Here is a 16,914-nt window from a genome sequence, read left to right on the forward strand (position 1 = left end):
TAAATAACTTGGCACCCAATCTTCACCAAGTGAGGGTTAGACATATAGGTGACTTATAAGTTACTTATGTGCAGTGAAAAATGGCTGTGAAATAACGTGGAAGTTATTTCACTCAGGCTGAAGTGGCAGTCCTGTGTAAGAATTGCCTAAGCTCCCTATGGGTGGCAAAAGAAATGCTGCAGCCCATAGGGATCTCCTGGAACCCCAATACCCTGGGTACCTAAGTACCATATACAAGGGAATTATATGGGTGTACCAGTGTGCCAATGAGAATTGGTAAATTTAGTCACTAGCCTGCAGTGACAAATTTAGAAAGCAGAGAGAGCATAAACACTGAGGTTCTGGTTAGCAGAGCCTCAGTGATACAGTTAGGCACCACACAGGGAACACATATAGGTCACAAACTTATGAGCACTGGGGCCCTGGCTAGCAGGATCCCAGTGACACATAACAAACACACTGACAACATAGGGTTTTCACTATGAGCACCGGGCGGACCCTGGCTAGCAGGATCCCAGTGAGACAGTGAAAACACCCTGACATATACTCACAAACAGGCCAAAAGTGGGGGTAACAAGGCTAGAAAGAGGCTACCTTCCTACATCATCCCAGGCTCACACACGATCAGTGGGTTTGATTACGGCACAAAATCAACCTGACAGTCTTGGAATACGCACTTGTGGGTTCTAAACCAGCTCTGTCCGGTAATATTAATCAAGTGGTAGCTGATTTTTCAAATTGGGTAAAGGATGTCATTAATTAGGAAACTCCTCACAAAGAAATTAAGCCCAATAGCATGGACGCCCCCTAGTTCATTCCTGCACTTAACGTGACTAAAAGGAAAAGTCGGCGCCAATAAAGAATCTGGAGAACTGACTATGCTAATGAGGGAAAACTTAAATACAAAGCTCTTCTCCAGGAATAAAAAAACAAATAATCATGGAAAAGTTCCGCTATTTTACCGATAAAATTCAGCCAGCTTTAAATTCCTCCATGTGAACTGTTTCATACAGTATGGTTGCTCTCATCTCTCTTAGAGGATCAGTCAGCCTCTTTTACTCAAGATCGATGCGATAACCTCACTGAGTTTTGTAAAAATAAGGTTGAGATGGTATCTCGGGACTCAACTATCGTAATACCGCACTGCAGGTGCCCGATACTCTATTCCATTCCCCTTACCAACTAGCTGAATTTCCACTGCTCACTCCAGAGTGGCAAGTTGAGCACTTGCATCTTACAAAATCTGGGTACCTGAGTGATCCCTGCCCCACTAGGGTATTCCACAAGATGGCTTGCCAACATTGTTCCTGCACTAACTGTAGTGCTCAATAACATTTTAAAAAGTGGCATTTTTCCTATGGACTGGAAGAAAGGTTCCATTCTTCCTCTACTCAAATAACTCAATCGAGGCCCAATGGAGGTTACAAACTACAGACCTATTTCATGTCTTCCTCTGTTGGCCAAAGTTCTGGAGTGGCCCTTGAATATATCCCTCACAGAATATTTGGACCACAATGAAACACTGGATGCTGCACAATTTGGTTTTTGTAAAGCCCATAGTACAGAGTCAGCCCTGCTAGCTGTTACAGAAGAAGTACATGATACCCTTGCTGGAGGTGGAGAGGCTGTGGTGGTCCTTTTAGATTTGTCCGCAGCTTTCAACACCGTGAACCACTTAACCTTAAAAGCAGGCTTGAGGAAACTGGTATCCGTAATGTGGCTCCTGATCTGCTAGGCTTCTTCCTTGACGATACGGTACAGTGTCAAGGATGGTTTTACATCCAAGCCTTTCCGTTTACCCTGCAGTGTCCCTCAGGGATCCTCCCTGAGCCCCACATTGTTTAATGTTTATGTGACCCCTCTGATCAGTTCTTTTGGTTTCAAATCTATTTCTTATGAAGATGATACACAAATTGTGGTCCCATTTTTAATGATGCAGAAGATGTAGCCTGTCATTTTAGGAATTGTATGTCAGCCATCGTAGCCTGACTGAGTTCACACTGTTTGAAGTTGAATTCAGATAAAACCGAAGTATAGCTATTCAGTCACAATTAATTCTTCTGGAATGACTAAGATGCAAAATCTGGGGATTTAGTTTGACCCTGGCCTTTCTTTTTCAGAACAAGCAAACCATCTGACATCTTCCTGCTTCTTCATTATAAATTTTTATTTAAACCTTCCATTTATCCCTCAACAGATGCAGAACATAGCGGTTAAGTCCTTAGTTCATTCTCAGTTACACTATAGTAATGTGTTGTATGCAAGTGCTCAGAGAGGGATCTTACATAAACTTCAGAGGTTGCAAAATGCTGCAATAAGTATTCTATTGTGTCTCAGAAAATTTGACTCTTCAGCAAAGTAAATCTCCACTGGCTCCTGGTCAAATTTTTTTTATGGTATACCCTCATGCCAAACTTCAGTCTGCCTTGGCTAAGAAACCGTCCATCCCTAAAATTCGGAAATCATCCTGGGTGGATAGGAGCTTCTCCTATACAACTTGCAGGCTTTGGAACCAGATGCCCTATCATCTTAGAAACCGGCCTAACGTCCTGTTATTCAGGAAACAGTTGAAAACCTGGCTCTTCTCCTTATCGCCATAACTTTTAGGTACAGTTTCATTTTTTCTACATCTTTTTAGCTGTGGTCTCCCTGTCCCTCCGGTGAAAGTGCAAGATGCCCTTAGGCAGTTGTGCACTTTATAAATATCAAAATCAAATCAAATCATATCATATCATATCATATTTACTATATTTTAGGGTAAATGAAACTAGCCTCAGCAGGCTAATTCATAAAACAAACATGATATACAACTGACCCTCCTCAAAGAAACATCTATGGCACTGAAAGGTTGCATAGCACAGGCAGTTTATTGCAGATAGGGTGCATGTGCTGGATTATATAGAGAACATTTGAAAGAAATAAAGAACAGCAGTAAAAGCAGGAAGAGCAGTCACAAAGAAATGGGCAGAACTAGAAGTATACCAGCCTTGCTAGCCGTGTGCCTTGTCAGAAATGAAAGTCTCAATGGTAGTGTCTTATAAAGAGATGGCATAAAAGCTATGTGACCATTTGTTAATTGGAGTGTTCCTAGTAATCACAGCAGTAGTTGTTTTCTTCTATGGACTCTCAGCCTACCCAAAGGTATTTGTTGGCGTACTGATAACACGTGGTTATGCATGTTACTGTCTATCTGGGCTTTCTTTTACAAATCTCTTTTGGTCAGCCAAGGTAACATCAAAGGGCTCTGTTCAATGTTTAGGGCCTGAATCAATACCACAACAGAGAAAGATTAGGAGAAAAAGGATTAAAAGGATTAGTTTACTGGAAAATTCAACACAACGGTTGAATGGATGGAATGATGGAATGGTGGAATGGTGAGATAGACGTCATTCTTAATGGACACTGTATAAGGTTTATAAGAACACAGAGCTGTATTCTGGAATTTTTCTGGTCAACATAATGGTGAACAATAAAACTTCTTTCTACAAAAGATGCTGAGGGGGTCAGAATTATGCATCTGTTCAAACCGAGCACCCATCAATTTAGATAGGGCAGGCTACAATCAACTCCCAAAGGGACAGACCCTTCTTTCTGATTACAGGATGCACTCTATAAGTACCATCTTAAAAGCTGTTAAGACAGATATTGTGGGGAAGAGCATTTTCTGTAGACCTTTAGTAAAGAAAAACTTTAAGACTAATCCAGCAGATGCATATGCTGAATCCCTTCTCTTTGAAGTTCTCAAGATACTTTGAAAATGTTCCGACATTCCAGAGGTAATGAGGAGCCAGACAGTTACGTTTACAGAAGCTGCCCATCCCAGGCAGATATCTGGTATGCACTGCAATTACTCTTGTGGCTTTTGTAATAGTAGAAAAACCACAACTGACATAACTGCTGGAGCCATAAAAATCAGTTCTGCTGTTTCACTCAAACACCTTAGGCAAAAAAGAAAAGGGAAAATTGTAAACAAAAAAATCATCCGACCTATTTGTAAGAATTCCATCTTGTTCTCTTCCATTTTCTTTACCTGGTTTGGTGGTCTCTCTTACCTCTGGGCAGTCTGGGTCTGCCAAACAGGCTCCAAAACCATGTGCCGCTCTCTAAAACCTGAAAGCTTTTTCACTATGCAAGTGAAACAGCGCACTTGCCCTCTTTGAATGAAATGTGTCTGACAAACAAAGCAGAGCCTTTCCCTACTGGCATTGCAGCAGACGTGCCCAAGAGGGGTGAGATATTTTTTTGATCTGCTGTGGCAGGCTGGCTTTGGGACTAGTAGTATAGAGATGCCACTTTAGGTTTCTGCAGCACAAATAACTCTGGGATATCTATTGTTTTAAAGTGTCTAGCTAAGGAAAAACATGCACAGTGCAGTAGAAGAAAGATGTGCAGGAGAGTTACCTGGATTTGCTAAGATAATTCACCATGTTTAAAACATTTTCTAGGCAGATTGCTGCTGAAATCCAAGATGTGTGTTCATGAGGACCAGGAGTACGTATATTTTTTAAAGAACAACGGTAACTCATGAAAAGCATATAAATAACTGAATACAATAGGAATACAATGATGCATAAATATGTTGTCCAGTGGACAGTTAATAAATTATTTATTCGCATTGATAACGTGGGAAGGAAAAAAACAAACGGGGAAACAGTCAGGGGAAACTCAGTCATATATGTGTGACAAATTAAACTCAATGGGTGTAGTCACAATTTACAAGTACCACTGCTCTTGTGTACAATAGTATCAACATTTGCAATCGAATCTAGGTACTGAAGTCAACAACGTTTCGATCCTTAGAAGATCATAGGATTATCATCAATGCATACCAATAATATGCCCAAGAGGAGTTACAAAACTGAAAACCAACATGAGTTGTAAGGAAAGGGGAAAAAGAAGGCCAGGAGAATGCCCATGATCTGCAAGGAGTAGTGGGGGAAGCTGGAATCCAAGACAGCATGAATATGAAGACTGTTTTTTAAGAATTCCTGTCTGCCTCAAAACCGAAAAACACCTGACCCTGTTTTATTTTGATTCGGGGACTTTAAGGCTAGTCTGAGGACTAGTTAAACTAGTCTGTTGATAATTGCACAAGGAGAAAAAAACTGTGGGGCAAACATGGCTTGAAAAAAGCAACAACTTGGATATACCTTGGCGAGTAGTAGTATTTTACTTGAATGTTAGCTTTCCTCAGTGGTCCTGAAAGAAGTGTGGGAAAATCCTTTTTCTTACTTGCCTTATGCCATGATGCCCGTGGAAAGGGGTGGTTACTGTAGGTCGGGGGACATTGGGACGACCAGAGTATGAGTAACATAGCTTTTCATATGTCTTGACAATCAGCAGACTCTTTTTAACACAGACATTTGCTGCATGTAAGTGGGGCTGTGTTTTGAAAGGACAACATTTTATGAGAACTCTTTTCAAAACCATTATCCGGGGCACTGCTTATTTCATATCGAAAAAGGAATGTGCCACTACTCTTTGATTAACGGTTTTGAAAAGCACAACCACATGACTCGTTGGTATAAATCCTTGTATTAGAATATCTTCTACCCTCCACACAGATTTTTGTTTTTCGATAAACATTTTTTATTGTTTTTTACACATTTAACCAAACACGTAGCACCATAATGCACACTTCCACTGTGATACTAACTTACAGTAATTTTGTAATGACAAACGTATTCACCTATGACTAAGTCCATAGTGTTGCCGTATTTGCCCCAGCTCCAAGCGTGTTTTGGGGGGCAATGCAGATGGGTTCTTTTACTTTTGCACACCAGTCCACTTCTGATCTCGAGTCAGAAAATGTAGGTGGTTCGGCGGCTCTCCATTTACGAACAATATCTCTCCTGTCTATTACAGTTGCCATACCTAGAATTGTTCCCATCGCATCCAACACCTCCAAGAGGGCCTTTTTAGGTGACAGTTTGATTGATCATCCCAAAACCTGAGCTGACACTGCCAGGTCATGTGAAAGAAGTATGCCCCTGGACATCTACAGCGGAAACTGGTGGGGGTGTGGGATTTTGCCAGTCTGGTGTAGTCACCGAGGGGTGAGGTAAGTTGTGTGTAGGTATTTCAGTTGGACCACTCTAAGAAGTAAGATGGCAATTTATCCAGGAGTGATTCAGGGTAGGTCCCAGTCGAGATCATCCACAGTATCTACCCATTTCTCCCATTTTTGCTCTAAGGCAGTGAAACTGTAGGGGTGTTATTAACAAGGGTGAGGAATATCTGAGATATGCCTCCTTTCCTGGTAGTTTGGCAGATTATGTTCAGGGAGCCCTTTGAATTGAGTCTTATATGCAGCAAGGCCATGTTGCAGCCATAGATATTTGTAGAATTGAATTCTTGACAGATCGACTCGACTTTGGAGGTCTTAGAAGGAGCGAATGTGATCCCCTTGCTAGACGTCTCCCTAATTTGTGATAACTATTCTATCCCATTTGAGGAATCCTGTCAATTGTTCATTTAGTGAAGCTGCCTCCCTTGCCACAGTTGAGTTTGATACATCAGTTGGCTCTCCCAGCCCATAGTGCACATTCTGGAGGGCCAGTCCATGAATATCACTCAGGGATTGGGTTCTCATACAGCATTCCCATCACTTTGTCTAGTCCTAGGAGGGAGAGTTCAGCTCAGTGAGCTGATGTTAGGAAAGTTCCCCTTTTGGGCATGGTAACCCCTGGTACTAAGGTTTTTCGACTGAGGAGCACTGGGTTCCTGCTAAACAGGTCCCCAGTGCCAGTGCTCTTTCCCCAACATCAAGGTAAAAGGCCTAATTGAGTACAAGTGGCACACAACCTAGTACCTCTGTAAGTCTCTAGTACATGGTTTCCCTGATACCTAGGGCCTGGATACTAGAGAAGGTCCCTAAAGGATGCAGCATTTATTGTGCCACCCTGAGGGACCCCCTCCTTAAAAATTGCATTCAGCCTGCCCTCACTGACTGTGTGTCATGGTGCAAGCCATGAGTGAAGACAGAACATGCACACTCATTGGGAGCCATGCCCAAGTCACTGCATCTAATATATGTAAGTCACCCCTACAGCAGGCACTATAGTCCTTAAGCAGGGTGCATTATATTTGATGTGAGGACATATTTGCATGAGCGGATATGCCCCGTGATGTCTGGTTCAATTCCTTAGACATTGAAAGTGAACAAGGAAGCCATCTTATGTCCATAAAGCCACCATATGGTCCATATGAGTCACCCACCTACATATAGGCTTCACTGAAACCTATGGTGTTTGGTATCAAGCACCTTGTCTTAATAAATCCAGACTGCACCCACAGGGCACCTTAGAGGTGTCCCTTGAAACCTACCAGAGTTCTGGCCATCAGAGGCCAAAAACAATGTCTACTCCGTAGGAAGGTGTTATCACCTCCTCGAGCAGGATGGCAAGTGGTTCTGCATACCAAGGCCAAGGACTTCAAAGATCCTGCTGCCTTTGATATGCAGACCCAGCGATCCCCAGACCTGGGAGTTGCCAACCCCTGTCCTGAGTCCAATTTCGCACCAGGAAAGATAGGAAACCAGCCATGCATGTAGGCGTGGTGGACTACCAGGCTGGACACACCCCTAGTATGGGTAGCCAGATGTGCTCTACTAAAGAAGGGGTTCACCAGCTTGTTTTTGGTGGAACGAGGACTTCTGGGACAGAGTTATGCCTACTCCCCACAGGAAGTGAGCATATGGGGGTATCGTCACCCCAGGGGTAAGTAGTCCATTGGCCACTAACCTATACTCCCCTAAACGCCCCTAAAGTGAGTTATTAGGTACCCCCAATACCAGAAGAACAGATTTGTCTGGCCAAAGAAGGTGAAGAACCAAGAAGAGCAGAAGAAGCAAGAACTACGGACTGCTGGTAAACTTTGATGCAAAACCATGCCTGCCTACCTGCTCCTGTCACGACAACCCAACTCGTCCAGCAGCTGTGCATCCTCCAAAAGCCTCGGGGGGCCTCCAGCAATTCACCAAGCCATCAGCATCCCCCTTGAAGAGGAGAAGCTACTTCCCTGCACCCTGCAGGCACCACTCGCAAAGTCCGGGTCACGGTTCTGCTGACCACCGAGGCAGCAACTGCCATGGAGGAAATCACCATGCTCCAGGAGGACAGACAGACCTGTCTCCCCACCAAGTGAGAAGAAACCAGGATCTACTGGAGTGTCCTGCACCAATACCCAGGGTATCAGACCCCTTGCAGCAAGCAATGCAAGTTTGAGTCCACTCTGCTGCAACCAGAGACCAGCTGTCGAGGGACATCAGCATCACAGACGCCAACACTGAGAGTGGACCAACTGCCCTGTTTAGTCCCCTTCTTGCAGGTCTAACGGAGAACTGTGGGCACCTTGACGCAGGCATACCCGACGACCAAAACCAGCTGCACCCGAGTTCCATGGCCCAGATCCACAACAACTGACAGTGTTCCCCTGCTCCCAGGATCCCCACCAACTGAGTCCTCTGTTGGAAGCTCCTGGACTTGTCCCCAAGTCCTCATCTGCAGCCTGTTTCCAGGTGGCCCCTCTCTAAGCCAACTGTGCAGTCCGCAAGGCACCAGACCCACCCAGCACCTTTACACCCGGACCCAAGGCAGCTAAAACTAAACTGCTGGTGTTTCTTGTGATTTTGCCCACCTAGCACCCTATGACCTAAAGGGGACCCCTAAGAATCGACTGCAAAGACCCCTATGCAGTAAAAGTACTTTAACTAAAAGAAGTCCTTTACTGCGTGAAAGTGCATTTGCTGACACACTGCAACACTACTTACCTTCTTTGAAGTTTTTTCTGGTATTGAAACATTCTATAAAAATAACTATATTTTTCTAAACATTGATCTCGAGTTTCTTCTTGAGTGTGTGTCACATCTATTGACTCTGTGTGTTCAACAGATGTTTAGCACTACCCTCTGATAAGCCTAAACTGCTCACCCACAGTACCACAAAAGAGAGCATTTTGGATTATTACTTTAACCCCTGTAAACCAATAAGAGTCGCCTGGACCATCTTTATAGTGTCCCATTACAGCCGGTACATCATACAGATAGCCAGCTTCCTACAGCCAAGTCGTCCCATCCCCCAGTCATTGATGACTGTGCCGCTCTTTATTAAATTGATGGTCGACCAAACCCATTCTATTGCCCTATACCATTTGTACACATTTATCTGAGGTTACGAGGGGCGGACGGTTCACCCAGAAGAAGGAACGCATCACGGATGAAAGGCGTTCGCCCAGAGGAAGGAACACATCATGGTCGAGAGATCTCAAAAACAGCGGTTACGGATCATCATCAGGAAATTTTGTAGAACCTACAAGTAACGTGGTAGGATCATCATTTTAAATAGGGCCTTTATAACCAGAATGGCAGCGAGGCTCAGCACTTGAGAAATGCAACCATGGCAGTCATAGGGAGGGACACCTTAATGTTCAAAGGTATACCGGGTTCATAGAAGATGTGTATCTCCAGGTATTTAAAGTTTAGCTGCTTTGTGGGTATGGAGGTCTACCAGTATGAGGTGTTACATCATCACTTTGCAGGATCAGCAAGAAGTTACTTTGATTCCCATTTAGATCAGAAGCTTCCTGGTATAAGTCTTGAAACTGGAGGCAGCGTGGGCCCAGAATATGTAGATAAGATAGAAAGAGGAGTATGTCATCCACATACAGCACTATTCTTTCTTCAGGTCCCTACTCCTCCCATCTCCACTTCAGTATTTGAACGTCACACCTCACAAATATGGCCAAAGGCATGATTGCAAAGGCAAAAAGGAGCGGGGAGGTTGGGCATCCCTGCCTAGTTCCACTCTGAATGGGGGAGGGGCCAGATAAACATCCACAGATTAGTGTCTGTGCTTGGGGCTCTGAGTATAGTAAATCTATTTACCTATGCATCCTCAGGTCCCAAGCCCATTGTTTCCAGCATCTTTCTTAGGAAGGTCCAGTCCACCAAATTGTTGCCTTTTTTTTAAATAATCTCCACATAGGTGTGTTTCATTTTAGTATCATTCTAATGACGTTCCTTTTAACTAAAATGATCTCAAATGTGTCTAACTTCAGAGCACATGATATGTAGGTTTGAAGTGACAGGCCAGTGTCTCTGATTGCTACGTTTAGGGTTCTCGACCACTTAACTTGTTATTTCAGGTAGGTGAGCTGTCCAGTAGCATCTGGCCCCACTGATTTCCACTGCACTCTAATGTGAAGCGTTTTCAGAACCTCTGTGGAATGTGGATGTGGAAATCTACGTTCTGGAACTGCAGTGTCTTAAATGTGTGGAAATAATTCATGTACAGCCAATTTCCTGAGCTATTCTTTCTCCACCTAGTTTATTGACAGGAATTAGAACAGGTCCAAATTATTCCTATGGACTCTTCTGATACTCTAGTAAATTCATTTTCCAATCAATAAATAGCCTGCTATTTCTGCTCAGAAGTACAACAGCCGCTAGAAATAGCCAGCACATTTGAAAAGAGTTGTTTGACTTCATGGGACAATTATTAAGTGGTGGACTTTACAATTTTATGATTGATCTGTTTTGAACAATGTTCATCTTTGGTTAAGTTTGTAATGCCAGAGAGTGGCTCACGATGTATCCCCTACCTAAATGGCCGACTGTTGGAAATGAGAGAAGAAGGCATTGCTTTGCCATTCATAAATAGGGATTTCTTATAACCAAGCAGCCAGGACATATTGTTTAGGGTGAAAGGCAACACGTCTGGATGTTTATGTTGTCTACTGAACAAGTAGGCTCACCCCCGCAGTACAAACTCTTTCACTGCCAGTTTACAGTGGCAGGGAATGACTGTGAGAGAGGATTGTCCAATGCCAAAGAAACATTTGTATCTAAAAGTATACGATGTTCGAAACTGCATATACAACTCATTATTTAAAAACCTTTATTGTTAGTGCGAGCACTCACAGGAAAGATAGTGAGCTGTAAGCTTAGCTCGCATTACAGTCAGCAGCTTTGAATATAAAATCGTCATTGAATGCTTCTTAATTATTTATAACTACATTCAGAAAAAGAGAAAATTAGTGATTATTTTCTGATGAAACAAAATACACCCAAAACATATTTGTAACTTTAAATAAATATAGTGGAAACTTGCAGACAGTTTTGCTAAATTACTGTACAATTTGTTTGCATTCAAAATATAATGTATCAAAAATCTAAATTTGTGAATTGAAGAAAGCAGAGAAAGTTTTGAGACTGTTTTGGTAAGTTATTAAGCAATTTTATGGGTAACTTTGAACACCATGGTGGTCATTACAAGCTTGTAACCGCCGTGCGGCCGCACTCCCGCGGACCCCATTACAACATCCCCGCTGGGCCGGCGGGCGCAAACCTAGTTTACGCCCGTCGGGCGCAAACCTAGTTTACGCCCGTCGGGCCAGCGGGGATGCGGCCGCTGGAGCCGGCGGTGTTGCAGCCGTGCAACGGGTGCAGTAGCACCCGTCGCGCTTTTCACTGTCTGCTATGCAGACAGTGAAAAGCTGCACGGGGCCCTGTTAGGGGGCCCATGCACTGCCTATGCCAGTGGCATGGGCAGTGCAAGGGCCCCCAGGGGCCCCAGGACTCCCCTTACCGCCAGCCTCTTCCTGGCGGTGCAAACCGCCAGAAACAGGCTGGCGGTAGGGGAGTCATAATCCCCAGGGCAGCGCTGCTTGCAGCGCTGCCCTGGCGGATTATCACCGCCGGGGCTAAAACGGCGGGAAACTGCCGGCCCCGGCGGTGCGACTGCGGCGCTACCGCCGCGGTCGTAATACGGGTCTCCGTACCGCCAGCCTGTTGGCGGTACGGACGCCACATTACCCCTGGCGGTCTCCGACCGCCAGGGTCGTAATGACCCCCCATGTCTCTAAGGCATGTCTAAACCTGTGTGAAAGAGCATCAGTGTAAACCATCACGTAACAAATAATAACAGCCATATTATTAAAGAAAGGTACAAAAGTGATAATTTGCATGGGCGCAAGTTTATGACTTTTGGAAATTCACCAAAGGTTACAGAAGTAGGACTGGAAACCAGCAAAAGTTGTGGGTTTCCATGAATACTCCTAACAAACCTTCAGGAATTCCATGTTCATATGAGCAAATATACATGCATGTATTTGTTGATGTAAAAATCTGCTGACTGCAAATTTGCTCATTAAAACGTTTTAAATGCTTCTCCTTTTCCCTATACCCCCACTTTTTATTGGCATGGTAAAATTCCTTCCTATCCTGGATAACGTTTCATTCCTTCCCTCGTCAGGAGTAAATGAACAACCTTTTCCAGGATCTGAAGGAGTGGGAACGAAGTTGGTGATTACCCTTAAACATGCTAGTTTGTAGCTGCACACAAACTCACAAATCATATGAGGCACTGTGAATTGAGTTCCTCACAAAAAAACGTCAAGGGAGTAAATCATTGTACCAGTGCAAAACAAACTTTTACACATATAAGTCAAACGTACCCGCGTTTATACCTTTGAGAATCTGGCCCATAACATTTCGACTATGCCCATATCTTGCAGAGTTAATCTAAGTGCATAATGTAAAAGTGCAGTCATTGATATAGTGCTTGGTATGTGCTCAATTATGACAAACAAGGGAATAGAGGCACAATGAGCTGAAGTGATATGCCTAAGAATTTCATAATGTTGTCATGTGGTTAAGGGAAGGTGAGGCAGTGGGTGGTCTCTTTGATACATAGTTGGCAACTTTGGCACTGGAATCAATCTGTGTTTCATTACAGTAACATTTTGTGAAATCAAGTAAATGCTCAAAAGTAAATTTCCAGCAAGTGGGTCTGGGATGAGAATATTAGGCCCCAGCTTGAGAGGTTTGCAACTGATGTGGCCCATATGGTCGGCGCTCATTCTCTCACTTCTGGGCCTCTTCGACACCACTGAATTTAGGACCTCTGTCCACATTCTTATGAAGTGCATGTGACGAGGAGGCCATATCTAAAACAGATTCTCATCTTTGCCAAAACGATGAACCTAGTTTATTCAGCCAGCATCCTCCCATTCACCAGTTTCCATTTGAATTTTGAGCTTCTCAGTGTTCAATAATTTCCCTCATTATTTTCAACCTTTATGTTGAACCAACAGAATGCCGACAGCGGGAGCGCATGGTGTGACTGTTAGTCAATATGCTGTAATTAAAATAGGTATGTTTGACCACTGACTTTGTGTTGCACCACTTTGCATTTGGATTAGTTGTTCAGTGTTCACTGATTGCAGATTACATTTTGCATTCAGTTTAGCTGCCCATTGACTTCATCGTGGCGTTAGACATTGCAGTTGAGCTGTGTTTTCCCCATGGTAAACTGTGCTTGTTTTTCGTATTCTTTCTCACCGAACAGTTAGTCAGTCAGCATGATAAGAATGTACATGTTTTTTTCAGTGCAGGGAATGGCCCGGCCTTGGGAGAAGAACCTTGAGGTGGTGGCCAGTTCTCAACGTTTTTCTTCCAACACTCACCTACAGTAGCCAGCATGTTTGAATATTTCTCTTTCATGGGAGGGGTTTTCTCCAGGAAGCCCTTTCGGTTCTTTAAGATATAAAAAGTTGGCCCTGCTCAGTAGCATGGGAATTTCCAAGACCTCGGTCAGGATTAGACGTTGAATGCCTAACACACATATCTGTCCCGTGAGGGTGGAAATCTCTTTCTCGCAGTTTTAACGGAGTCATCTTCTTGCTGGCCTGAGAAAAATTAAGAGCTTGGCAGGCCCTACGGTGATGAATTTTTACTTTTTTCTTTGCTTTGCAATTATGCTGTAATATAATCACATATATTTGCTGTGTACATTGCAGTTGAGAATCATTTTGGGTATATTTTCCTTTCATTGCTGTGACTATTTTTAAACCTGTTCTTTCGACCTACTAATCTCATTTTTTAGGAACTTCGTGGTAAAATAATAATAAATGTCTTCTTTGAACTGAGAAGTGCATTCCAGAGATTTTTGTCAGCTCGGTCATTAGTGAAAGCAAAACATATGCACAGTAGAGCTTTAACTTAAAGATTTTGAAAAAAAATAGAAACCTTCCTCTTTGACCATAATGACTAGATGTCTGCCTTCACTATAAAATTAAATCCTAGAGAAGATGAACTATTACTTTTACACACAGGAAGAGCCCAACTAGAATTCCAGCCGGAGACGGTGCAAACAACTAGGTATCATTCTGTCAACAGGAACTCAACCAAATCTCTCCAATTCTCAACTAATGCCAATTTCCACATGCAAGACGACCTAGCTAACATTATAAAGATGGTACTATTCTAACTTCAACCCGCTCAAAAAATGAAAGCAAAACGTTCATTGACACTGATGCAAGACTTGTATCAGCACACCACACTTCACCCATTCCTCTGAACCTTCATTAGTGGCCACTTAAAGCTAGAATCATTTTGAAATCCCTCTGGATTGCTTACAAAGTTGTAATATCCATTCACCCATCTACTTCCATGAGAAATGCATCAACGCAATACATCTAAGGCTACCAGAAGCAATGACTCCTGACCCTAGAAATCTCTATATCCATCAAAGCAAAATAGCCAAGAAAGGATTCACCAGTTATACACTCAAGCTACAGAACTCTTTACCTGAAGAACTGCGAGTGTCTCATTCACTTTTAACATTTTAATAAGGCTTTAAAACTCATCTTTCTTGGAATCCACCAACTAAACATTTCCCACCTTACATTAAGAAGTTTTCTATACATCTGTTAATAGGTTTACAGTGCTCCAACAATTTTGAGGTTGGTCTGCGATTGATATACACATTTTATACAAATGTTTCTCCCAACAGGAGAAGAGATGTTTCTTTTTCTAAGAAAAATGTAAGCACCACTCAGAGACCTACAGCTTATCAATTTAAGAATAATATTATGTGATGAAAAACTGCTGTTAGTGCTTAATATTTTGATACACACTACCAGATCAGTACACACACCTGATTAAGAAGATTTATCCTGAGGTGTCAGGAAAAGGTCTGTGGGGAGAAAAGACAGGAATAGCATAAAAAGTGATTGAAGTCTGAGCACAGGCAAACGGCCAATAGTAAAATCTTTGGTGGCATATCAGTCAACCTCAATCACACACCTCTAAGTGGTGAGAGCTGAGAAGGCCCAATACTGGGCTCGAGTACTTAAGAATGCAGAAACCCCCAGGGTCCCCAGCTCCAAGTCTCAATGAAACATACCATGTGTTGATCATTCAACAAGTGGACAACTCGTGATGTCCACTCTCCCATGGGCACAAGGTCCGGAGACGTTTTGTAGAGTCGCAGCAGGCAGAGGGCGGCACTCTGCTTTACACTGTCCATTGTATCCCTAAAGTAGAAAGAACAATGGCCTATTCACATGCATTGTACACAAAGTCCAAAGTGGCACACACAAGAATCTCACAAAATAGTATGACAAAGCTAACAGTTCAGAACAGGTCAAGGTGTAAGAGGCTAAATTCTGCACACATGGGGACAACCAATGATTAAAAAAAAATGTGGCACTCACTGTAATGAGTCTATCATATAAAATACTCCAGCAAGAGAAAGGTAATAAACCATAAGTCAGAGCTCAGATGCTAGCACAAGGTATGTAGCCACATTTACTGCCATCAGCAGGGCAGCTTGATTACAGCTTAATGTAAAAGTGAAAAAGAAATAAAGCATCAGGTTATAGTGGATAGGATATTGGCAGAAAGTACATGGCCTCTTCCATTCTCTCCATATTTATAATTGGTAAGCACAGCCACATCACATGAATACACATGCAACCTTTATATAATGGCCATCTACTCACCCTGCCACCAGAATCTTTGGGATCTCTGAAGCAAAGGCTTCAGCCATCTCGCGGCTGCCCACATTGGCGATGCAGTGCAGGGACAGGCACATGAAGGTGGGGTTGCGACTGGCCAGGTCATTCTTGATGGCATTGTTGATAAGTCGGATGAGCTCGCTGTTGGAGTTCACCAGGACAGAGATAAACAAGTAGCCCTGCATCAGGAGAATTAAATAGAAGACATTTTGTCAAGGACAATTTCACATCGTTATTCCTCTCATACTGATGGATCATGGCCATAATGCTTGACACCAGAACACCAAGGGCCAGATGTAGGAAGCACTTTGCGAGTCGCAAACGGCAAAATTTGCCGTTTGCGACTCGTAAATGCGTGATTCCTATGCAGAAATGCATTTTGCGAGTCGGGACCGACTCGCAAAATGCATTTCCGAATCGCAAATAGGAAGGGGTGTTCCCTTCCTATTTGCGATTCGCAATGGTATGTGTAGGAAGTTGGCTCTGTATGCACTATTTCAAAGTAAGGAATAGTATGCACAGAGTCCAAGGGTTCCCCTTAGAGGTAAGATAGTGGCAAAAATAGATAATACTAATGCTCTATTTTGTGGTAGTGTGGTCGAGCAGTAGGCTTATCCAAGGAGTAGTGTTAAGCATTTGTTGTACATACACATAGACAATAAATGAGGTACACACACTCAGAGACAAATCCAGCCAATAGGTTTTTGTATAGAAAAATATCTTTTCTTAGTTTATTTTAGGAACCACAGGTTCAAATTCTACATGTAATATCTCATTCGAAAGGTATTGCAGGTAAGTACGTTAGGAACTTCAAATCATCAAAGTTGCATGTATACTTTTCAAGTTATTCACAAATAGCTGTTTTAAAAGTGGACACTTAGTGCAATTTTCACAGTTCCTGGGGGAGGTAAGTTTTTGTTAGTTTTACCAGGTAAGTAGGACACTTACAGGGTTCAGTTCTTGGTCCAAGGTAGCCCACCGTTGGGGGTTCAGAGCAACCCCAAAGTCACCACACCAGCAGCTCAGGGCCGGTCAGGTGCAGAGTTCAAAGTGGTGCCCAAAACACACAGGCTAGAATGGAGAGAAGGGGGTGCCCCGGTTCCGGTCTGCTTGCAG

At 43.2% G+C, this 16,914-nt stretch overlaps 1 protein-coding gene across 2 annotated transcripts in view; it reads right to left on the reverse strand.

Annotated features, from left to right (window-relative positions):
- AP2A1 (adaptor related protein complex 2 subunit alpha 1) overlaps positions 1 to 16,914 on the reverse strand; it is a 194,314-nt gene that overhangs the window by 108,542 nt on the left and 68,858 nt on the right. For both annotated transcript variants that reach the window (XM_069200922.1, XM_069200923.1), the window contains exons 4-5: positions 15,784 to 15,977; positions 15,186 to 15,315 (exon numbers count right to left, since the gene is read on the reverse strand). In XM_069200922.1, the coding sequence (XP_069057023.1) occupies positions 15,186 to 15,315; positions 15,784 to 15,977 (324 nt within the window). The remainder of the gene's footprint in view (positions 1 to 15,185; positions 15,316 to 15,783; positions 15,978 to 16,914) is intronic.

Source organism: Pleurodeles waltl, chromosome 7, assembly GCF_031143425.1.
Source record: "Pleurodeles waltl isolate 20211129_DDA chromosome 7, aPleWal1.hap1.20221129, whole genome shotgun sequence".
NCBI classification, from domain to species: Eukaryota; Metazoa; Chordata; class Amphibia; order Caudata; family Salamandridae; genus Pleurodeles; species Pleurodeles waltl.